Source organism: Bidens hawaiensis, unplaced genomic scaffold (assembly GCF_021521415.1).
Source record: "Bidens hawaiensis isolate Kalapana, Puna unplaced genomic scaffold, B.hawaiensis_p1.1 tig00010926_1, whole genome shotgun sequence".
In the NCBI taxonomy this organism is placed as follows: domain Eukaryota; kingdom Viridiplantae; phylum Streptophyta; class Magnoliopsida; order Asterales; family Asteraceae; genus Bidens; species Bidens hawaiensis.
In genome coordinates this window covers 82,326-107,771 of record NW_027491844.1, presented here as the reverse complement: position 1 = coordinate 107,771, position 25,446 = coordinate 82,326, and the positions used below count along the sequence as shown (strand labels likewise).

The window sequence follows — 25,446 nt, the reverse complement described above, 5'->3', positions numbered from 1 at the left end:
CAGTTAAGTTAAAAGTTAAAACCGAGAAACCCTAAGTGCACCATTTGCATGTAGTTGTCTATAAATTTTCCAACCAGTAACAAACTACACATTTATATCATTACACAATCAAGAAATCCGAAATTTGAACCAATGATTATTAAGATCCATGTTTATATGTTTGAAACCAAACCAAATTAGGGATTAGGGTTCAGCTTTCGGTTTGCTTTTACCAACTTTGGATTTAAATTCGGTATTCAAATAAAAAAATCGAACCTAAAAATTCGAAAGCGTACCCAATAACAGCGTACCACACGTATAATTTTATCTTTTCTTAATTTACTAATAAAATTATGATTTAAAAAACAAGATAAACTATTTGAAATTAGTATAACTACTACACAAAACAAACCCTATACTTACTAAAATAAACCAAAACCACCCCCCATAAAATATTAAAGACACTAATCTTTTGATCACGTACTCCGTTGTTGTTTGATCTCTTAAATCCTCGTATATCTACCGGAACATCAATCACCGGCTAAAATTTCTTATTTTCTCCGATCAGATTTTTGTATATTCATCGCAAATATCATAATAAATTAATTACTAATAAATTGAGGGGAGAAGAATTAAGAAGAAGATTGAGATGTGGGATACACTTTCATGGCTACTATTTTTCTTTATCCTCATCGCTATCCTCGTTATTGTTGTTTATCAGGTGATTTTAATTGTTACACTGTTTAATTCTAGGTTGGTGATTTTATTATTTGATTGTGCATGTGAGTCATGATATGATAGATTGAAATTAGGGTTATATAGATTTTATTGCTGAATTATGCATGCATTCATAGGTGTTTTCATTCATGAATGTATAACATTAAAAATGTCACAAACATCACAAATGAGCTAATAAAGGTACTTCTAGTAACTGAAAAGTAACTTTCATACCAACTTTGATATTAAAACAAAATAGAAAATGTAATCAAAATGGTAAACTTGTCTTAACTCTTAATGACTAATATTCTAGACTTTTTTAAAACAAAGAATTAGTTTGATGTTATAGTCTCTTAGATGCCACTAGCTAACACAAATTGCAATTTACCTAATTCTGTTGGTTAACAGGGTATTGGTGGGTTATGTGAATTTTATAGTAACAAGTTCTTATGGTTTAAAAAAGAATAAAACCGACAATCTAAAGTAATAAAATAATTCCCGTATTCCCACTAATCTACAAACGAGTCAACCATTCGAGTTATCAATCCCTCATCATGCTTTGAATTATGAAACTAAGTGTCCTTCTTTTGCAGCTTATATGCCTTGCGGATTTAGAGTTTGATTACCTTAATCCTTATGACTCCGCATCGCGGATAAACAATATGACTTTACCAGAATTTATCACACAAGGTGTGCTATGCTTGTTGTATCTTGTGACCGGGCATTGGATGATGTTTATTCTGTCTGCCCCGTGCCTCTACTATAATACAAGACTGTAAGTCTTTCTGTAGCATCTACGAATTAATTTCATTTTGCGTTTATCAAATATATTGCTTTGGGTTTCATAAGATTCTTCATTTGGTAGCCTTTAAAGTGTAAAGGGCATTTTAGTCATATAACTAATACATTGTTGCTACTAGCTATGCTCGGAGACAACACCTTGTTGACGTTACAGAAATATTCAACCAACTCGACGGGGCTAAAAAGCAGCGGCTTTTTAAACTTGGTCATCTCATATTCCTCCTATTCATCACTTTATTTTGGTAAGTAGACCATATTAGTATATTATAAGCTATTGCTTTATAATATGTATTTGTAGTTTAGGATCTATTGGTTTACCATGACATCTCATTATTCTTGTAGCATAACATATTAACATGACAACTATTAGAAGCTTACACCAAAATTTGTTATTTTTTATGCATTTTACCCTAACATTTAGTATAGTCAAACTGCGTTTGGGTAAAAACAGTTCGTTTCTAAAAAAAATATCTGTCTGGTTTTAATAAAGACGGGTTTCGATTGAAATAAGCTTTGGTTTAAAAGGGGAGTTTTATGAGAAAAAAAAATAATATCAAAATGGGTTCACCGACTGTGTTGTGGTCGTGTTGTTGTCATTTTTTTCGTATCGTCTAGGCGGTGGTAGCCCATTTGGACCGTTCTAATGTATTGGTGGTGATTGTAGGATGATCTATAATGCATTGGAAGAAGATGAAATGTAGACCACCAAGTATATCCATAAGTGCAGCCAGATGCATCAGAGTTCAAAGAAGGTCATTTGTTTTTTGGGTGGCTAAAATGTGATACCGGCTAATCAATTGTAGTATTATATTACGGTTTGATTTACACTTTTGTGAACTATTTGGGTTTATGAGTTATCATTTTTATATAGTTTTTGGATACTGGTTACTTCAAGACTTCCAAGTTGAATTGTTAGATGTATAGTAATGTTTATAAACTGTTGATATCATATCCATTTATTTTCAATTTTAATCGAAGTCTTATGTTGTTAAATATCCTGACCAAAATTGGTCTAATGATATTGAGGTAGTCCAAAAGTTGTTAAAAAATATATCTTGACAGAAATTACCTTTTTTTTTTTTAAATTAAGAAATGAACTTTATTTAATTTTAAATGAATTATATTTGAGGCGTATGAATTCCTTGTATGTTACTCGTTATTGGGTATGACTTCCAGAATAGTAGACACTATACAATCCAATAACGAGAGGCTATCTGATTTTCTTTGTAGCAAGAATATTCATATGGTCAACTTCGTGGTCTATTATAGCAAATTACCAATGACGTATATTCATCTAGACAATGCCATGTATGTGCGTGTTTAGTTAATGGTATTATAGTAGAGACGATTGTATTACCTCGTCCTATAGCATAGGCACAGCTAGCTTTAGATTGAGACGTAAGAGGCTCCAAAATTATTAAAAAACTTAACAGATATTTCACATAGTAATTTACATTGTAAGAAAGTAGAAACTTTGTAATTCAACATCTAATCTCACAGTCAAAAACTCGGAGATTACATTTTACATGTCCAGTTTGTAAAATAAAAGAAAAAGAAAATATAAAGAGCTCGACTTTGAATTTCTTCAAACGAGCGACTATTTCGATTTTGAATAATTGCTTATTTAGGAGTCTGACCTTAAATTCTATAACAAAAAAGCAACAAAGAAAATAAAATCATATGTTCTTCATCTCATCTTGATCGCTTTCCTTCTCGTCTCTCCATCTTTGTTTTTTCCTTTCGATAAATCTTTCACTTCTTTTGAGATCATCATTAACAAATTGAGTCCAATAATCTTCATTTTCTTCAACACCATGTGATGCCCCTTTGCGCCCATCATCATTATAATCATTAATATTAAAACATGTATCTACTTCCTTCACAACATCTATGCACCCATCATCATAATCATGATGACCATGATCATCATCATGATTATTATCAATCTTAAAACAACTATCTACTTTGTTTTCGATTTTTATGTGCTCATATGTGAAAGAGCTTATGAATACCTCCAATAAGTCCTCATCGCTAGCCGATCTTGAACTTTTGTTGATAACAAAGCTTAAAGCACTGATGAAGGTCAAGAAAACAAGAAACTGCCACCCAGAAACACCAAAAATCAATAAGAACGAAAGACAAGTAATCAAACATAAAACAAGTGGTGGGATTGTGTGAATCCTTATGTTTTTCATCCCCCTTTGTTCTCATTCCTTCCGATTATCACAATATAATCAAGCATCCATTGATGGGTTATATAAATTAGTTCACTTGCTTGGCCCACAAGGTTTTGAATTTTCATGGAAACTTATTTTACATGAGGATTATTATAAACTAATCAATTAAACTACCATGCAAACTCTTAAGAAGTTTCATAATAAGTTGATTAAAAAAGATGTAAAGTACGAGTCTGCTGTGTATGGGGTGACTTAATGTTGTTGACCTACTTTTTAAGATAAAAATTTAAACTTCTACTCATCTTACTTTCCGAGCCCAAAATACATGTATATTTTTTTCAAAAAGAAACTGCTGATATTGGGCCTCATAGTTATAGTTAAAAACATGAGCTAATAAGTAAAGCCCAAACATATTCCTTTATTCGCTCTTGTGATGTCGTGCATAAAGATGCAAATTGTAACCTGTTAATCGAGACCGAAGCCGGCCCAAAATCAAAACCCTTTAATAATCGGATACTCCAATTACATCATAGGCATTAAAAAAAATGGTGAAACCAATTCGGATATGGAAAAACCATAGGTTAGGAAACAGTTTTTAAGATTTTATAGCAAGAACCGGTTAATCGAAAGCAATTTTTTTTATCAGATTAATAACCAGTTAACAAGTTAATAACCAATTTTTGACCACCCCTAAGTTAGTATAGATAGGCATTAGGTGTTAAGCATTGATTACACTAAACACAGGACAAGCTACCCAATCCCCTCAAGGCTTAACCCACAACTCAAATTAGGCATGTTCAAAACGGTTTGGGACTAGGAACCGGAACCGGTTCCTAACCGGTTCCTATATTCAAAACCCCCTTTTAAACCGGTTCCAGGCTCGAACCGGTTAGGGAACCGAACCGGTTCTCCCACCCTCGGACCCCTAACCTATCTAACCGGTTCTTACCGGTTCCTAACCCGGTTCCTGTACCGTAACCGGTTCCAACCGGTTACAGTGTAAATTTTTTTTTTTTTTCGTTTTTCGTTTGCGATTTGGATTCTAAACTACGATTCGTATTTGTATAACATGAAAAATAAAAAAAAACAATTAACATAAAAATAAACAATTAACTGATGAAGAAAAGACAACTACTGAAGATGTTTGCCACTGAAGACAACTACTGAAGGTTGCCACTGAAGACAACTACTGAAGGTTGCCACTGATGACAAGTTGACAACTACTGAAGGTTGCCACTGATGACAACTACTGAAGGTTGCCACTGATCACAACTACTGAAGACTGCCACTGATGAGGAATACTCATCAGTGGGAAAGCTGCCACTGATGAGGAATACTCATCAGTGGGAACAGTCATCAGTTGAATCAGTGGGAAAGCTGCCACTGATGACAACTACTGAAGGTTGCCACTGATGAGGAATACTCATCAGTGGGAACATTCATCAGTTGCGACTTCTTCCTCAGAATTACTTATAGAAATGCCTTCATGTTCGTCGTGCACTCGAACATCAAGTGGTGTTTCATCTTCGAGAGTGGTTACGTGTTGAATACGATCGATTGAGTCCAAGTGATCCTTTAAGCAAATGCACATCTCCACCGACTCCGAATTTAGTCTTGTTCTTCTCACCGACATTACCCTGCCACTAAGAGAAAAAACGGATTCCGAAGCTACCGTAGAAGCTTGGACGGTTAGTAAATCACGGGCCATGGTGGCAAGAATCGGAAACTCGGTTTCCTTTACCTTCCACCAAGCCAAAACATCAAAAGTGCCATATTCCTCTTCGGATAAACCGGTAGAGTAATCATTTGCACTATACCTTCCTAGTTCGCTTGAAGGGGTGTTACCCCTTTGTTTTTTAGCCGTTACGTTGCGAACGGTGTTCATAAGGATAATCATGGGATCTCGTACTCTAGTAGCACTTGAACTTGATGAAGACCCCCCCCCCCCGGCATAGGCATGTGTATGTTTGACCCATATTTATTTAAATAAAAGTCATACGTAAATTTAAAATTCAAGTTAAAATCATTTTTTGCCTCTGTTGAAAAGTTTGGGTCAACTTCATGCATATCTAAGGCTGAAAAAATTTCGTCTATCACACATTCAACCCCCGTAACATTTAACATTGGGTTTAAAGCGGCGGCGCAAGTAAAAACCGGTGGCAATTCAAGAAAGTATTTTTTTAATTCAAACTTCATTGGTAATATGATGTTTGAAAACATTGGACTTTATTTTCAAATTCTTTAAGATTGTTAACGATTAAAAATAACTCCGAAAGAACCAAGGGACTTGTCGGATAATACGTTCCCGATAGTTTCGTAGTTGATGTTTTAAAAACTTCAAGAAAAGTCGATAAGTCATTGATAATTTCCCATTTCTCATTTGAAAAGGGGATTGCCAAATCATTCTCGGCAAGACTAGAATGAAACATTTGTAAAGTTTCTCTTTGTTTCAAAGCACTTTGAAACATTATGCAAGTGGAATTCCATCGATGAGGTACATCCCAAAACGATTTCCAACGGCTATATTCGATCCAACGGCTAGAACCGGTTAGGAACCGGTTCCTGATGGTTCGGTTCCAGAACCGGTTCCGGTTCGGTTCCGGTTCCTACCCGCCCCCACTCAGAAATGCAAGAACCGGTCACGGATCATCGGGTTGAATCAGATAGGGTCCGGTTCCTACAAAAAACGGGTAGGAACCGGTTCGGGTCCACCGGTTCGGTTCCAGGAACCGGTTTCGTTGAACATCTCTAACTCAAATGGCAAATGAAGAAAATGTTCTTGTCAGCACTAAAAGCAAACAGATCCCGAAATTTTTCACGAAGCTATGTCTAATGTTAGACAACTCTAAATGGTCTCGTTTCAAGAATTGTAAGGTGTTTCTCAGCCATGTCAAACAGAGCCGGCTCAACGAATGTGCAGGCCTAAATCGAAATAAGATTTTGTGGCCTATTTCAAGACAATTGTTAAGAAAAAAATAATTTGCTTACTACAAGTTTTGACCTTAGGACCTATATTTTACTATAAACCAAGCATACCATCACACCAACACATTACTTTGAATTTACTTTACCCATTATAATATATCTATATAATATTTTTTGAACTTGGAGGCCTTAAATAAATATTGACCTAAAGGCCAAACTTGTTTCGCTGGCCCACGGGCCGCTTCTGATGTCAAACTCCACTTTAAGAGCTCATTTGGCAAATGTTGTAAGGAGGTGAAAGCTAAGAATCACACAATCGTAAACCGTACCTTTCAGAACCTGCCACTAAAACTAATCGAAGACGAAATAACATATTTGATCAAATAAAATGTTTGTCGTTTTTCTTTTTTATTTTAATAGCATTTATCGTTTAATTTCCTTTTTTATTGTAATAAAGTGAGTTTATTTACATTTTAGTAAACTTTTTTTATTTGAAAAACCAATTATAGGTTAACCGGTTCAGTTATTAACCTATTGGTTACACCGGTTATTGATACTTATGTTTCTCTCCAAAACCGATTAGAAATGAAAATTGGTTGCTGAGATTGACCGTTTTGACTATTTGACCAAATACTAGTCCTACTATTCACTTAAAGCCTAAACACCGGTTAACCGCTATTTGCACCTCTACTTGTGCATCCAATGGGTGTTCAAATAGCTCATGGCTTGAAACTTGTTAGAAAGAACCTCAAAAAAATAAAAATAAAAAAAACTAGCTTGAATCGCTTCGGCTAATTGATTGACTAACCATTCTTCTTGACGGGCAACATTTCCTTCACAAAACCACTCTTCCTCTTCATGGGCAACATTCCCTGTCACATAACCACTCGAGCCTAAAACATCGTCCGTTCCAACTCCACATTCCACATGATCTTAGGTTCACCTTGGACTCGTTCAGTTGAAGATTAATAACTTTTTATTTTACTAATCAAACGGTTTACAACATAATCATATAATTCTTCCAAATTCAGTAAACAACTAAGCAAACACATAACCCTATCAAAACATAATAGTTATACTTTAAAAGTTTTGAATAAATCTATCCTAGTCTTTGGTTGCACCCACCATCCTACAATACACAAAAACACCAAAGATGATAACGTTGAATGAAAAGAAAGTAAAATCAAACAAGTAAACACTAAACACCCATCCAATTATATGCCACCACAAATTATCAAATCACCACCCATTTGTTTAAGTACTATGTCATTGTCACCACAACCAATAAATCTATAAAAAAAAATAACAAAACAAAACGAAAAACAATTCTACCTTACACCAACCCCAATTACACCACAAACCGTCCGGTTCATTCTTCAGATCCGGTCCACCTTATCAGCTTTGACAACCGGGTTCGCCTTCGCAATGCTATCCCGACCGGTTTTCTTAAAATCAAACCCACAATCATGATTCTCCGGGTACCTATGACTCCCGCAAAACGTATCTCCACACTTACACTTGAATCCGACCACACCCACCTTCTTATTGCAAACTAAGCACCGGTTGGGAGTCTTCTCCGGTCCAGACGTGGAAGATGAAGGAGTGAATTTGTTTACAAGTAACTCGACGGCGGCTTTAGCGGAGGCCGTGAACTGGATGTGACGGAAGCACTTGGAGCAGTAGTTGTTGGTGGCGGCGGAGGTGAAGAAGCCGCAGCCGTTGGCGCAGAGAGGCGGCTGGGAAGGTTGGAAGGCTGTAGCAGCGTCGTTCATGTTAGATCTCATCGTGTGTTTGCGTGATTTGTGTGTAGAAAGAAAAGAAAAGAAAAGAAAAGAAAAGGAAATTGGAATTGGAAGTAGGAAAAGGGTTTTGGTGGATTTATATAGGCAAAGTGAGGAGGTTGATTTTCTTTCTTTAGGTACAAGCTATCTTAACGAGGAAAGGATGGTTTTCAAAATAATAATAATAATAATAATAATAATAATATATCTATATACTACATATAATACTATGTTTTACCCCCCGTATTACGGGGGTTACTTTACATTTTCATTTTTTATAGTTATTTTTTGGATTTTAATTTTGTTTTGTTTTAACAAAGTTAATAATATATTTAGGCCATGTTTGACATTCCTTATTTGCACCTTCTTTTGACTTATATAAGTTACTTTTAATAAGTTGTTCCCTTCAAACTTATCAAAACCTTATTTTTCCTTCTTTAAAAACTTAAAAAATTCATATTACCCAACACCTTTTTAACTATAAAAGTTAATAAGCTACAAGAAGGAAAAAATAAGGAATCCTAAACACCCCATTAGGGTTTGTTGATGAAAGGGTTTTACAAATAAATGATATGTTATAACCCGCTTAAAAGCTATCTGGATTTGGTGACCCATGACCCACTTATTTTTTTACTATAAAATTGTTTCTTAATTATAAATAATATCTTTTTTTAAAAAAATGGATATTAATTTTTAGTATAATCCTATTTTATAGGATTTTTTCACATCAAATATTTGGTAACATTGATTTTTAATTTAATGAGATGTTATAACCCGTTTAAGAGTTATCTGGGTTTGGTGTGACCCATACCCGTGAATTCGGGTCAAATGCATAAGAAGCCTCCATTTACAAATAAAGCTTTCTGGTGATTTGTGAGAATTTAGGGAACAACAGAGAGCTTTTAAAGGCTTTCGTTTATATATATTACTAGATTTTATCCCCCGGTATTACGGGGGTTGTTTTATTATTCGTTTTTAATATTTATATATGTATATTTGGATTTTAATTTTATTTATTGTAGGAAAGTTAATAATTAATATACTTGAGGTTTGATGATAAAAGGGTTTCACAAATAAATGATATGTTATAATCCGGTTTAAAAACAGTTTGGGTTTGGTGATACCCATTACCCGTTTATTTTATTTATTATAAATTTTTTCTTAATTATAAATAATATCTTTTATTTAAATAAAATAGGATATTAATTTTTAGTATATCCCTATTTTATATGATTTTCATATCAAATATTTTATGAGATTAATTTTTAATATAATGAGATGCTATAACCCATTTAAAAGTTATATATATAGGTTTGGTGAGACCTTTACCCATGAATTCGGGTCAAATGCATGAAAACCTTCATTTACAAATAAAGCAATCTGATGACTTAAGAAAATGGTTGTTTTACATTTTTTGTTTTTTAATATTTAGTTTTTGGATTTTAATTTTTTTTATTGTAAGAAAGTTAATAATATACTTATGGTTTGATGATGAAAGGGTTTTATAAATAAATGATATGTTATAACCCGATTAAAAGCTATATGGGTTTTGTGACCCATGACCCGTTTATATTTTTTACTATAAAATTGTTTATTAATTATAAAATATTTTTCTTTTTAAATTAGATATTAAATTTAGTAAATCCCTATTTTATAGGATTTTCATATCAAATAATTGGCAAGATTAATTTTTAGTTTAATGAGATGTTATAACCCGTTTAAGAGCTCTCTGTTTTGGTAAGACTTATACCCATGAATTTGGGTTAAATCAATGAGAGGCCACCATTTAAAAATCAAGCAATCTGGTGGCTTCCATAAAAAGGGGGAGCGATCACATCGCGACAAATAGGATTTTAGGGTTTTCGTTTATATATATTATTGATAGATATAGCTATACTATACATAATATATAGCAGAGGAGCAAATTAAACATTTAATTTTTAAAAGTTTTGCAAATCTTTATTAGTGTATAAAGTATGTGATAAAAGGGATAAATTTGTGTTTTATTTCTTTAAAATATATACAATCTTTCATCTTTAATTTTTGTTAAATAAAAAAAGTACTTTCAAGTTTGCCTATAATCTTTAATCATATATTATTTTTAAACCAACTTTCCTTATGATTCTTAAACAAGCAAAACTTTTTCATACGTTAATATTTTTGTAAAAAAAATTACATTATTAAAACAAGAATTTTATTCTTTTGAATTTGAGTATATAATATTGCTATAGTTTTTTCAAATAAAAAATTTAACATGTTATATAGGAGTTTTAACGGTTTTTAAGTTAAACATGTGAGACCAACGGTTCGTTACAGTTTGAAAATTTAAACACTGATCGAATGACCAAAAGTTATGGAAAAAAAACCAATCGTAAAACCAAATCGATGATCGTTTAAACGGTCTCAAACTCTTAAACCGAACAATGAACATCCTTAATTCTTACAAGGGCACGTGTTCAAACACTCGTATCGCGCGGACACCCGTCTAGTTATTTTTATATTTACAATAAAGTTGTGGGAAAGTGATAAGTTTAATTCAGTAAAATTGAAAGTTATATGAATTTCTATATACTTTTGATAATTAGTTTATGGACGTGATTTTAAGATATGGTTTAAAGTTAATATTTTTTTGTTTGAATGAGTAAAAGTCATGAATTTAGTGGAATTAAAATCTAAATCCCAATTCCCAACTCTTATTTGGTTGGCATAAATCTATAGTATTAAGAAAATTGAAATTCAAATTCCATCGTGTCTAATTCTAATATTTGGTTGGTTAAGAGAAAATTGGAAATCAAATCTTTTGATCAACAAATTTCACAATCCTTCCACATATGTAAAGAATGCTCAGAAAATCTCTAGAACTTTTTAGCAATACCTAAATAACTATAGCAAGATATAAAATTGCCGGAGAATATGATGTCTGGACAGAATCAGGTTTCGGGTCGGGTCATAATCAAGTTTTAGATCGGAATGGGTTTCATGCTAGAGTGTGTTTGGGTCGGAACGAATTCAAAAAAATGGAACAGGTTTAGAGTCGGGTTAGAACAGTTTTCAAGTCGTAGTGGGTTCAGGGTTAGGTTTCAGATTGGAATGGACTTGGGTCCGAAACAGGTTTCGCGTTGGGTTGGGACGGGGTTCGGGTTGTAACGGGGTCCGAACCAGGGGCGGATCCACATAGTCACAATCAGGGTCTCGGGACACCAATGTTTTTTAAAAATTTTCTAGAAGCGGTATATAAATTTTTTTAAAGACCCCATAATAATTAACACTCGGAACCCATATTATCAATGTTGATGTGGTCTAGTGGAAAGTTCCTTGTTTTCCCTTTGGATGGTTGCAAGTTTGAGTCTTGCAAAATACCCTTTTTTTTTGTTTTTCCTACTCAATATTAATTATTTAGTAAAGGTTTTAAACATTTAACCTCACTATGTGCAGACATTACAACAAACACCCAACTCAATATTCATTATTTAGTAAGGGTTTGTTTTCCCTTTTATTAACAAGGTTATTTTTCGATAGTAGGAAATCAAAATTTATAAATAAATATAGACAATATAGTAAAAACGATGGAACTCAACCCATATTTAGAGCCAAGAATCTTCAGAAAAACCATTTTTTTAGTTCCTGGTCCAAGAATCACTCTTCAAGAACAAACTGATTCAACGTAGATCGATATAATTTTAATAGTACATGTCAAAATCAAATTTCTAAATCTTTTTTCCTTTAGCTTTTCTTCAAATTCTTACATCACCAATCGTTATTATTATGAGGTTGAAAAGTTCAACACGGTATTAGACATGCAAATGCAAAAGCTTGGCGACCATTTTAATGATAATCGCCCAGGATTTTGTGTGTTTTATTATAATGTTGTTTTTTATTATGTCCCTCGCTTCATCTTGACCCAACCCGAACAACCGACCTGAAAAATTTGAATACCGAAAAAATGGGACCCCATTAACAAAAAATCCTGGGTCCGCCACTAGTCCGAACGCGTTTCAAGTCAAGACAAGTTTCGAATCGAAACAGGTTTGGGGTCGGAACAGGTTCGAGTGGGACCAGGACGGGTTTGAGATAGGGTTAGGGTCAGAACAAGTTTCGCGTCGAAAAGCGTTCTGTGTCGGAACAGGTTTCGTGTTGGGTCCGATTTCTAGTTGGGATCGGTTTACGATCGGAAAAAGTTCGTTGTAACACAACCCAAACCCATTCCAATGCAAAACTCGTTCCTATCCTAACCAGTTCTGATTCGTAACACATCCCGACTTGAATCCTTTCCGACCTGAAAGCCGTTCCAACCTGAAACCCGTTTCGATTAGAAACAATCCTGACCTGAAATCGACTCTCACCTGAAATCCATTTCGATCCGAAAACATCTCGACCCGAACCCGTTCCCATCTGAAACCTGTTTTAACTTAAAAGCCACCCGACTCAACCTTTATGCTGGGGAGTGATAGCTAGGAGGCAGAGAACTCAGAATTCTAATTTTATCAACAAGTTTACCAACTAAACACATTATAGAAATTTCAAAAATTATATTCCAATTAAAATTTTAATCTAAATTCCTTTAAAAAAGTATGCGAACCAAACACACCCTCAAATTGTTTGGTTCGCATAATTTGTTGGAATTGGAATCTTAATTCTATTCTTGATTTGTTTGGTTGGCAAAGAAATCAGAATTTGAATTGTGAATTTAATCCTACAAATCCTTTTATTAAAGGAATTAAAAACTCATTCTTTTTAACATGTGAAGAAATTCAAGTAAAATACATGGAAACTTTGACCGGTCACTTATTGACCCGCCGTGACACACAGCTTTTCGACACGACGTGTCGTCGACTTGCAACACTTGGTTCAAATCATTTTTTATAGAAAATAATTAGATCTTATATAACAATCCAACAAATTTCCAAGACCGAGGGGATTAGTGGACTCTCTTAACCCTCTTTGGTTCCATTGCCACCGAGCGGTCTTACGACCAACATGAGAGAGGTAAATCACGTATTCCTAAGTAAATCGGGTGGTGCCTGGATTTGATTCATAGACATCCTCACTAAATTCTCAACTCCTTACCACTAAGGCACTGTGATGGGGACAATATAGTATGCAAGAGCAAAGGTTAACCGTTCAAGCTGGTCATAAGAGTACATTCTAAGAAATATTCCATTCTAATGATTCAACACTTCACAAATTAACGACTTCATAAGTGTACATTCTAAATCCCTATTAGTTTAATTGTGCCTTTGCTATCATTTTGAATAAAAAAAGCATATAGCTACATCTACTAACTCATATTTTTATGTGATTTCTTTTATTAACGCCGTTACATCTTTGTCATTATTGTCTAGTAAACTCTGTTAATTGTGTTCATATGTTCCGTCAATTTTTTACCCTGGCCCAAATCTTCACGAGAGAAAAGCCCATTAAAGACATGATTATGACCTGCAGAAAATAAGTCAAAAGTTAAAATATGAAAGTTAGCCTGTTTGACTTATATAGTCAAATTGTCTATCTTCATTTGAGTACAAATTATATCGAAACCAACTTACTGATATTGCCGGAGGGATGCTCACAAGCGGATCTTTGAAGAAGTTGTTCGCTAATGCAAGCGCCAACAAGCTGCTTTGCATGCCTACAAAATGGGTGGGCAAACAGGCAAGGCAATAGGTTAAAACGAATAAATTTTGTACATGTCAAAACGGGTCATTATTTGCTTTGCACTTTTGTCCAAATTTTAAATACAATTAGAAAATATACATTATTTTTCCAAACAATAGTTTTTCTTTATGTTTTCTTGCACTTGTTAGATGGCTTTCAAGAGGTTACATATAGGAAACCAGTAGAAGCTGGACTCATACTTGAATAATGACATCACTAAAACGAAACTATTCTAAGATGTTTTACGCAATTAAAAAATAACAGTGAATACCGACTTTAAACTAGTATTTTTTAAAGCCATTTTCCAATTTAATATGACTCGTTAGAGATAAAACATAACCCAAATTGACTTATTCATAAATAAAGTGGATTGAAATTGCCACCTGTTTCATAAGATAAGGTTCTCTGAAGAGGTTCTACATCAGGCTCATTGTGAAATACAATGCCTGTTAACAAATGTCCTAGGATAAATCCTGACAAATGAAACATGATCATAAGCAATGCAATGGATATCCCAAAAGGGGATGTAATTGATTTCATGTTAATCGCTAGTGGAGCTCCGATACAGAAAAAATTCACCACGAGTGCTATTGGAGGCAGAAAAGGGCGAATCATGCTAGATACTCGTGGAAAGAACCTGAGAAATATTAATGCAATACAACATTTGTTAAGAATTTACTAATTTAAGCCTCAAGGTATGCACACAAATGAATGCGAATGAAGTATGCACATGCTAGTTTGTTTTACTTTAACCGAACAAACAATCGAATATAAACAATTAAATGAATGAGGTTTTCTTTTTTGTGTTTTTTCATTAAGAAATAAATGTAATCGTGTTCTTTATGTTTGTTCGTAAACAATATAAAGGAACGGTGCATGAACCTAAAATGAAAATAACTGAACATAGATGAACAGACTTAGCTAAACCCAATAAAAAGTAAATGTGAAAACCATGTGTTGGATGTAAAAATTTATTAAAACCAGGCAACATTGTAACGGGCCTAAAAACATTAAATGAATATATTATCGAACAAAATTAAACAAATCTAAATTAATGAATGTAAACGAACAAATATAAATGATATTAAATGTAGTTGCACCAACGTACGTTCACGGACATAAATAACTAACAATACATGTGCTTATATTCGTTCGTTTAACTAAATGATCAAAACTTTCTATCATGCACGTTCGCTTATTGAATAAACAACCATAAACAAACTTACCGCCGATTATTTCACTGAACATTGGTTTGTTTACAAGCTTCTTGAAAGGAGTTTTTTTAAAAGAGGTACATTTTGACTATTGTTTTTTAGTTTTGAGGTCAAACTATACCAAATTCAAATGACAAAAAATGATATAAATTACATCACATATTTCAGCAATTACCTTTTGAAACTACTACTTGGGTATATTGTAGATAGATATGATGCAAAAATTGTAAAGAGGTTCCAAATTCATATGTTATTTTGATTCAAAAACTTGTGTTATTGACCCGAAAAGTCAATGTTTTCTTACCGATTAAGAAGCAAGCTAGCAACAACAGGCGAAACCACAATCTGCAAAATATTGGAAACCATTCCACTAACATCAACAGGCAGCCTCTTTCCAAGTAGCAAAAGTGTCAACAACGGTGTGACAAAAACCGCAGAAGCGGTTGACAATGTTGTCATCACAATGCTTAAAGGTGCCATTTTCGAGTCGGTTAGAAAAGTGGCATAATTCGAGAGTGTAGCACCGCTAACGCATGATTTTAGCATGATCCCGTCACCTGCAACAGACATTCTTGAAATAAAGTTTGCGTTTTCTTAAAGTTAATAAGAAGCTGGGAATCGATGGGTACTTATGGAAGTCGGAAGCCTGAGTAATGTCATGGAGAGTGTTCCAAAAAGATAACCAAGAAAAGGTTTAAGAACATATTGACCAACATAACCAGCAAAGATGGGTGCTGGTCTCCTAAATGCTTCCACAAAATCTTGTTCTTTTAAGTTAAGTCCAACTGCAAACATTAAGAAACCTATAGCTGGGGCATAATATCTGTAATAAAGTTATGCTTCATATTAAAACAAACTCATATTATAGTATTTAAATAATTGGGTAAAAAAAATTAGAAAAAATTAAAATGGGCCTAATCAAACCCAAATTTTGACTATGACGATTTTTCCTTAAATGCAGTAGCTTTCTTTGATTTTTCTCTATAAAAAGTGGGATGTTATTAATTCACGTGTTTATATATAGTTATTGAATGTATAGTACTTTGTCAATTAAAAGTGTTCAGAAATGTATCCCTTGTTATTCTTTTATTTTTATTCTTTCGATTTTGTTATTTGTGCTACCGTTGTGCGCAATTAGCCTTAGAGCTAAACCTAAATTAGGATGCAAACAAGCCAAGTCGAGTTGAAGCTAAGATCAGATTGCTTTGAGCTCTCTATCTATAACTTAAACTCGGCTAGTTGTTATTTATAATTATACAATTAGATATATAGATAAAGGATCAAATACAATAATTCTTTATCGTGCATTACATACGTGAGGCTGTGGAACGTCGATTTCAATTAGCGATCTAGGGTTCTCCAATCAGAATAGCAAGAAACAACAACGGCGAGCCGGCCTTCGTCCACCGCTGCTCCCATCGATTCCGTCCACCTTCACCATCACCGTTCAGCAATCCGGCAACGTCCAACGATTCCATCCACTGTCCACTGTCACGACCAACGACGGTACCGTCGTGAACACCATCTTCTTCAGTCACGAGTTTTTTTCACAGGTCAATTGATCAAATTGACCATTTGAAATTGAAATTGAAATTGTTGAACCTAATTGATCAATTAACCTTGAAATTGATCCAATTATTCATCAATTTTGAAGCTTCAATCGATCAATTTTGAGTTTTGAGTTATGGGTTTTAATCAACGTTTAAGATTTTTGCCTGAACGTTTAAGTTTTTTGGCTGAACGTTTAAGTTTTTTGCCTGAACCTTTAAACTTTTAACCTCGAACGTTTAAGTTTTTTGCCTGAACGTTAAACTTTTAATCCTGAACGTTTTAGGGTTGGGATTTTGGCTTGAACGTTTTAGTGTTTTTAACCTTGAACATATTTCGCGTACGTAATGTACGTTAAGCGATTATTGTACGTTAACCTTCCCCTAGATGTATAAAAGAAGTATATTGTATCAAGTTATTTTATCATAATTTTATACATAATATTATGCAACTATATTATTTTTATCATATAAAATAGGCAAATTGGAAATAATTAATCTCAACTTTTGTGTATTAACCGATAATAATCTAAACGTTAAAAATCACTATCAGCGGTCCCAACTTTCAACTATTTTTGTCTCAATGGACATCTATTAAAAAACATTTAACGTCGCTATGTTTTTTCCGAGTTTCAAACCGATGTTTTAGGGCTTTTGATCGAAAGAATGATATGAGTCGACCGATGTAAAACTTATCTTGAAACGGTGATCTAAGCGACGAAACAATGTTTCAATTCGGGTGTTTGAATTTCCAATTAACAAAAATCAAGTCATTTGAATCACTGTGTCGAGATAAATTTTACATCAATCGAATCGTATCGTTCTTCCGATCAAAAGCCCTAAAACATCGGTTTGAAACTCGGAAAAAAAACTTAACGGCGTTAAGTGTTTTTTAACGGATGTTAACTGAGACAAAAATAGTTCAAAGTTGGGACCGCTGGTAATGATTTTTAAAGTTTGAATTATTATCGGCCAATACACAAAAGTTGAGATAATTTATTTCTAATTTTCTATAAAATAAAATTCATTATATATACAGGAAAGCCCAGGAAAACTAGACGCGAGCTCTTTTACTAAATGAGCTATAATTTAACTGCTCGAATAAGGTGAACTTGTTTTAAGCTTTTAACGAGCCGATATGAAATTGTTTACCTGCTTGTGAACCATGTGAAAGAAGATGGATATATGAAGGCCAAAATCGTACTAACAAGCACCACTTGAGGCAATATCGAATTCGCATTCTGCAAAACCTCAAGAACAGAGATCGTCATCGTATTCTTCACAGGTTTCTGAGATAATTTGGGAACGTACTCCGGGATCCCATGATCAGAATCAAACGAATTCGCAGTTCTACTCGAGACGCATCTTCCGATCAACGATCCTGAACTCAACTCGGAAACTACACATATAATTCACCCATTTTCGTTAACAAGTTTATGAAATCAGATCAAGATTGATTTAGATGCGGCAATGGACGTACCGGATACCGAGATAGATGGAACATGAACCGGAAACTCTAAGCAACTGGTTCCTGCAAAATCAAGCAATAAGTTAGAGATCAAATAAATAAATCTATACGCAATCACACGTAAATTATAATGAATGTGTGTGTACACCTTTGGAGATTGATGAACATTTTCGCGGGTAAATTGGATAGAGTTGATTATGGTGATGAAGTTGAAGAAGATTGGTGTATACACTCATTGTAGATGGTTTTGGTTTTGTTACTAAAATGTTTTAAAGGAATAAATAAAGAGAATGCAGGCATCCATAGTTGACACTTAGTAGTCAAAACCTTTGATTGCTTTCTAAGTTTTCCAATATTTGAATAAACTCATGCCGCCATCATGCATAAATTGGATGTATTAATCTTTTCTAATGGCTAATGTCTTTTTTTCGTACTCATATTTTACTTCATGTTTTAATTGAGGCTAGAAGTCATTATTTTTTAATTAAAGATCATACATTTTTATTACTAGACTAAGCTAATAGTTGTAGTTATTTAATACGGGCTTTGTTGTCGTGAATCTTATTTTGATTGTAACTAGCACCGGGGCTGTTATGTGTTTGGTAAAACCAGGGCCGGATTTGGGCCTGTGCAGGCTAGGCAGCCGCACAGGGCCCAAAGTCAGGAAAGGGCCCTGAATCTTTTTATACTTCACACTGGTCCAAACCTGAAACAAATTAAGACCCAAATATTATAAAACAAAAAAAAAGTTATAGGAGCTGTGAGGCCCGTGATGACCTGATGGGACTTGGACGATAGCCATCGGCCCAATTGCTTCTTAATATTTGGTTAGTGGTCACAACTCTCAAGTTATATTATGTATCATCTGTATATTATTTTTAGTCTCTGCTCCTCCTAATACAGTTTTATATGTAGGGATTATATAGTAACTAATTGTGTATGCTATTATTATATTTTTTGATAGAGTAATATAAATGAACATATATTAAGATATATTAAGAATAATCAAGATCAAAATGCTTTGATAATTATCCTAATGCTTTAGTTGCATATAGTCTTGTACTCTTGTTGACGATTTAGGTTATGGTGACATCTGCGGAAAAAAATTTTCTAAATTGAAGTTGTTAAAGTCATACTTTCAAACCTATTTAAAACATATCATTTTGCTAAAATAGTATTGTTTTGCTCTTCATTAATACATTATCGACTTATCGTTTTATTATAATATATATATATATAGGCTAAGTATAAAATGAAAACCCACTTGAGTTGTGAAAACTATAGAAACTCATTCTCAACCACATATTTTTAATTAATGTTTAAATCTTGTGGTCCACAATTAAAGTGAATAAAAAATGTAAATATAAATATAACTTTTTCTCTCTCCTGATAACATATATAAAAATTAGTAAAAAAATATTAAAAAATAGCAAAACATTTTTTTTTTTGATATTTCGATGTTTTGTATTAAATGTTACAACATAGATTACATGTAACAAGAAAAAAAAAACCGATGTTACATAGGGTTTTTGCGGGTTTTCACAACTCAAATGGGTTTTCATTTTAACCTTACCCTATATATATATAAATATATATATATATACACACACACACACACATTAAATTTTTTGGGGCCCATTATTATAACTCGTGCAAGGCCCAAAAAACCATCGAGCTTTCGGAGACGGCCCTGGGTAAAACACGGGCGTTGTTGTTGTGAATCAACATGAATTCGCTCGGTATCGGCTGCGTTCGTTACGGTATTAAAACTAAACCCTAATTTTATCAAGTTAACATATTTAAAACAAATTAACAAACGAAACAAAAACACGTGTGTTATCACTGGTGGACCTTTTAATGGGCCAAAGCGAACCCCATCACGTTTTTCGTTTGATGGTTTATTTTTCTTGAAAAAATCAAAAATATATATACATGTATTGAGTTCGGCCCATACAAGTTATTTGAGTTTGGCCCATTCATATTATTTAAGTTCGGGCCAACCTTGAATCTTTTTAAAAAATAAAGTTTGTCTAAAGCCGATAAACGTATAGATAAAAAAAGGCTAAGAAATAAAGCTTCATAAGACCAAACCCAAGCCCAAATAAATTTTAAACCAGTAAAAACCGAGCATTAAGCCTAAAACTTACCTTACCACCTGGTTGATGCTCGAACACAACAACAAACGGAGTATCCATTGTGAGCTGGCCGCTGTGTGACTTACTGACTTGTGAGGTTCGGCACATAAGTTGGAATTGAAGCTAGAATTGGTGAAATAGTTTGGGTGTGAAATCGATTAATTGATTTGGCGCTATCGCTGTTTGTTGAGGCTTGAGGTTCAGAACTGACTCGTGTGGATGTGAAATCAATTACTCAAAACAGTCAACATAGGCAAGTAGAGTCCACGTTCAGCAATTTGCATTTCACCATTTTGTTTGTTTTTTTTTCAATTTAGTAGGTTAGGGTTGGAAATTATTGCTTGACCCGACCCGAACTGGACTACCGACCCAAAACTTAGAAGTAGGAAAAGAAATTTTAGGTCTCGTGACTTTCGGTCCATCCATACGGGATGCTCAAGATCCGCCAATGTGTGTTATGGCAGCGAGTCAACGCAGATTCAACCAGTATCGGTTGGGTTCGTTTCAATACTAAAAAGAAAAAAAATAGCAAAAGCAAGTTGTACTATGTCAAACATAAAAACCGGCCCATAACTAATTTAGTAGTTATAAAGTAATATACTCAAATTAAAAAACAACCGCACAAAGCTAAAAAAAATAAAATAAATGAACTGAGGAAATCAAGTATTGAACCTAGGTTGAGACCACTTGAAAGAAACTAAAGCTTACTACTACACCAATTAACATATTTGTTTGGTTTACTTTCTATCTTCTATGTATATTAGAACATCTTAAGCTGACCAATCTAGAAGAAAAAGAAAGTGAAAGGAAAAACAAACTTCAATGCATGATGCACAACCTTTGGTGCACAAAGTCTTTCAAAATTGTAAATATATAAATTACTAAGTTATTATTTTGTAAAGAGAAAATTACTGTTTGCGTCCCTATGGTTTTAAGGCGGATGCACAATGAGTCCCCGAAAAATTTTTTGAACTGGTTGAGTTCCGGTGGTTTCAGAAACGAACCATTTGAGTCTCAGTTGTTACTTAACTTTCAGGGTAAACTTTCATTTTACTGAAACCACAGGGACTCAAATTGTTTGTTTATGAAACCACGGGGACTCAACCAGTTCAAAAATTGTTTCGAGGATTCATTGTGTCTCCGCCCTAAAACCACAAAGACGCAAACAGTAATTTTCTCTATTGTAAAGTCAGTTATGTCCTTTTAGGTACGAAAATCAATTTGGCTGTGTACATTTTTTTCTTTCTATTCTTTAGAAATTTTGGTTTGGGTACGTTGTTTTTAATTGTTCAACATTTGCATGCCATCATAATAATAATAAATAAAAATAAAATTAGAATAGCCACCTCCAATTGCCGCCAATTAATACCAGAAACCGTCACCACCACCTGCATCTTCAACAAAACCGTCATTTCCGACAGACCACCAGCCCAACTACCATTAAAACCACTTGTAAAATTGAAGCTTTAACCACAATCTCTCATCTATAAAAGCTAAATGAAAAATTTTCAGATTGAGAAACGAATTCCATTTGGAAAAGAGTAATTAGGGATGGATATAAGTCGGGTATTTGTAAGTTGTAACCCAGTAGCATATCCAGTTATAAATCAGTGTCTCATACAGACAGAAATGAAAAAGATGAAACCGAATGTAAAAAGCAATAAACTAGCTAAACCTTTACAATCAGCTTTACAAACTAAACAACATCCGGTTTCTTCACGTTAGCACCTCCATCTTCGCTCATAAAAATCCCAACACCTTTACACCTCCCGCCACACTACTTAGATGGACCTATTTTCTATTGAACACCACACATTCTTGTCAAACGCAAAACACTATATATTTGAGCAACTTGTTAAACTCTTTCTGGTATTATTTTAAAGAACGAAGACCACACAAAATACAATGACGCTACACCAATTCTATACTGGCATTAACTTGTTTCCTACTCTAATTCTAATTCCTAATAATACTTAAACTCATAATAAAATAAACTTTATGCTCTATCTCTGACTAACAGTTATCTTGTAACAATAAATTAACCATTTAACTTACTCTATTATCTTTAAACTCTTTATTCGATTCACTCCATGTACGTAACCCTCATCCATATTTGAAATCAAGATTATATCCTTCCGTTCTTTGCCTTCCAATGACACCAAATTGTCGCCAGACATATTTACCCTTCTCGCCTTGTTATCATTTGCTATTATGAAAAAATTGCTCTTTGACTGATCTCGAACGTAGTTTCTTTCATGTACACTGACACGAATGTGTTGGTGTACCTTAAAGTCTTTTGATTTGCTCGTAACCTTCTTTTTATGCAGATGATCACACCTTGGAAACATATTGTGCAGTTACTTGGTACAGAGCTTTTGTAGGGCTAGTTAAAAATTAGCCATATACCATTGAGTTAAAGAGAGAAGTTGATGACTATATATAAAGGAAAGAAAGTTAAATACCTTCCTCAAGCCGTGAAGGAAATCTATTATGCATTTGAAGAACGGGAGAATAAGAGTTTGGATTCTTTAATAGACGGCAGTGATATAAAATTTGCACCTTTACCTTTCTTGCCTTGTTATCATTTGATTTTTGCTAAAAGTTTGCTCTTACGTTTTGTTAAAAGTTCGCAGTACAATATTTGTTTCGGTGGTGAAAAAAACTCCAAAAAATAATGCAACCGATTCGTTCCGAAACCAAAACCATGAAATTGAATAATAATATCTGTACCGACGTAGTTCGGACGGTACATATTATTTATATATATATTAAAAGACAACATATAAAGGTGTGATCTTTCACCAATGTTTCACAGCTTTACATGTTAGACCCCTCAACTTTGATAAACAAACTTTGTCGTCCTTTTAACTTTTGTCATTTACTTGTTGGCTCCTCAACTTTGGCCTCCTTTGATCTTTTTATACCAAAATTTCTCACCTACTAGATTTATGTTTTTAATTTCATAGTGTGCTGTTAGCATGAATTGATTGAAACTTAAGTTGGACGGTTGGACTCACCTTTGGTAACACAAACTTTTAGTATAAAACATTTAGCCTTCCAACTTTGGCCATAAAAATTTAATGTTTTATAATAAAAATTAGGCTTTCAAAATTTGAAATACAAAAATTTTAAGAAACTTTTAAATTTTCAACTTTTAGCACAAAACCTTTACCATGGTAAACTCAACCGGAACCTATCGAGTTTCTTATTCGAACATGTAATGCATTCGCGCTCCACTGCAACTCATGGGTAGAAATACTGGTTATAAAATTATAAAGTTTAAAAGATGTGTCACGTAATTCTATATAAAGTCGTGATATACCTAAAAAGATAACTTGGAGAGTGTTTGACTAAACTTTTAAAAATTGTTCATTTGCTTATTAACTTTTTGAAAAACAAATAAGTAAAAAAAAACTTCATTTTTAAAAAGTTAATAATTTCAAAACATCTGCCAAACACCCTTTAGGTTTATAGGGCCAAAGCCAATATACAAACCTTCTGCTAGAATACATCGATCAAAATTAAGAAATGCTTCCGTAACGCCATGATTAACATGGAAGCATTAGCAATATGTAATCTGGAACCCGGCATTCATGTCTTTCAATCCACGCTTCCTTCACCATAAAGCAAGCATTCCATCTCAACATGTTATTTTAACCTCTGTTGTTTCATAAACCCTCCCTCCCTCCGATTCAGAATGACGATTGAAAGCAGTTCTGGATTGAAGACCACAGGCCTGATTACGTCATTATCACATCGCCGGAAGGCATTGCTCCGTCGTCGGACTGTACGAGTATCTGGTGGTGGGGAAAGTTTGTGTTTCTGGTTTTATTTCTGGCTGTTTTAGGGTTTTGCTTCTTCGTCTGGATCGGACCCTATCTAATGGACAAGGTATGTTAATGCTTTTAGGCCTGTAAACGAACCAAACAGTTAAGTGAACGGATTTTCTTGTTCATGTAATGAATGTGTTCATTTATGTTTGTTCGCTTATATTCTGAACGAACGAACATAAATAAACGAAGATAATGGGCGTGTGTGTTCGTTCATTTAAAATATTGGCAGTGGTAGCAATCTACGAATTGGTACTAATGAAGACGTGCATTCAACAATTTGTTCTTATAGCTGCGTTTTCCGACTATCTTTTTGGTTTACTTGGTTTGAACTTTGAAACATGTATTGTTCTTAACTTTCCGAAATTGGTTATTTAGTTAATCTTCTTGACATGCATCATCATAACTGTACATATATTTATTTGCATTTTTTTCATTTTGGGTTGACTATTTTATTTGTGTCGTACGGAAACCAGATGCGGAACTTAATAGGGTCGATAAGGGGTCTTTGTAACGATTACTCAATGAGTACTCGACTGTGACGGTTCTATGATTTTTTTCCAGCGGGATCCCAACTTTTCGATGCTCAGAATTTTCACAACCAAACTAAAAGAATTTTTGGGTCGGGGCGAGGAACAAAATAAAAAAAAACGTGGCCATTACTCATCAAAACGAGGGGGGGGGGTTGTTCCAATGGAAAGTCTTTTCAAATCAATTTTCTTAAAGTATTACTTAAAAGAAGATGATGACTCAAACTTTTTTTTCAATTATCTTTGCATAATTAATCATAAAATTCAAGTTTTATGAAAACTAAGTCAAAATTAGATGATGGCAAACTAAAGGTCAACAAAATAAAAACAAAAAACACATTAACTGGGTTGCTTTATGAAAACTACGTCAAAACTAAGTCAAAATCAGATGATGACAAACTAAAAGTCAACAAAAATGAAAACAAAAACACAAACACGACAACCTAGTTGAAAAGGCTTAAACCCATGACCTCCAGGATAGAACACAATGAAAATACCAACACACCAAAGTTAATACTTATACAATAGGTCTCTTTTATTAATTTTTATGAGGTCCATAAAAAAATTAGCGTATCGCCTCTAAACTTTTTTGAAAGATTGGGGTCTAGCCGTCTAGGAACCTAATCCACATGCCATGGGTCCACCCCGGACACTCAATCTTCTAAACCTGCTTTTGCAACATTGCTAAAA

At 33.8% G+C, this 25,446-nt stretch overlaps 3 protein-coding genes across 3 annotated transcripts; 1 reads left to right on the top strand and 2 right to left on the bottom strand.

Moving 5' to 3' along the window:
• Positions 1–615: 615 nt before the first annotated feature.
• Positions 616–2,250, top strand: LOC143536761 (protein cornichon homolog 4-like). The gene is made up of 4 exons (XM_077030682.1): positions 616–700; positions 1,290–1,471; positions 1,617–1,739; positions 2,162–2,250. The coding sequence occupies exons 1-4, from the start codon at positions 629–631 to the stop codon at positions 2,196–2,198; spliced, it is 414 nt and encodes a 137-aa protein (XP_076886797.1). The 5' UTR covers positions 616–628; the 3' UTR covers positions 2,199–2,250.
• A 5,654-nt stretch (positions 2,251–7,904) lies between these two features.
• On the bottom strand, positions 7,905–8,383 carry LOC143536760 (zinc finger A20 and AN1 domain-containing stress-associated protein 1-like). The gene has a single exon (XM_077030681.1). The coding sequence runs from the start codon at positions 8,381–8,383 to the stop codon at positions 7,976–7,978; it is 408 nt and encodes a 135-aa protein (XP_076886796.1). The 3' UTR covers positions 7,905–7,975.
• A 5,134-nt stretch (positions 8,384–13,517) lies between these two features.
• Positions 13,518–18,048, bottom strand: LOC143536759 (putative sodium/metabolite cotransporter BASS6, chloroplastic). Its single transcript, XM_077030680.1, has 6 exons — positions 17,946–18,048; positions 15,876–16,069; positions 15,551–15,803; positions 14,416–14,669; positions 13,924–14,006; positions 13,518–13,816 (listed from the first exon to the last, which is right to left on the bottom strand). Exons 2-6 carry the CDS (start codon positions 16,039–16,041, stop codon positions 13,754–13,756), a joined length of 819 nt encoding a protein of 272 aa, XP_076886795.1. The 5' UTR covers positions 16,042–16,069; positions 17,946–18,048; the 3' UTR covers positions 13,518–13,753.
• Between the last annotated feature and the right edge of the window lie 7,398 nt (positions 18,049–25,446).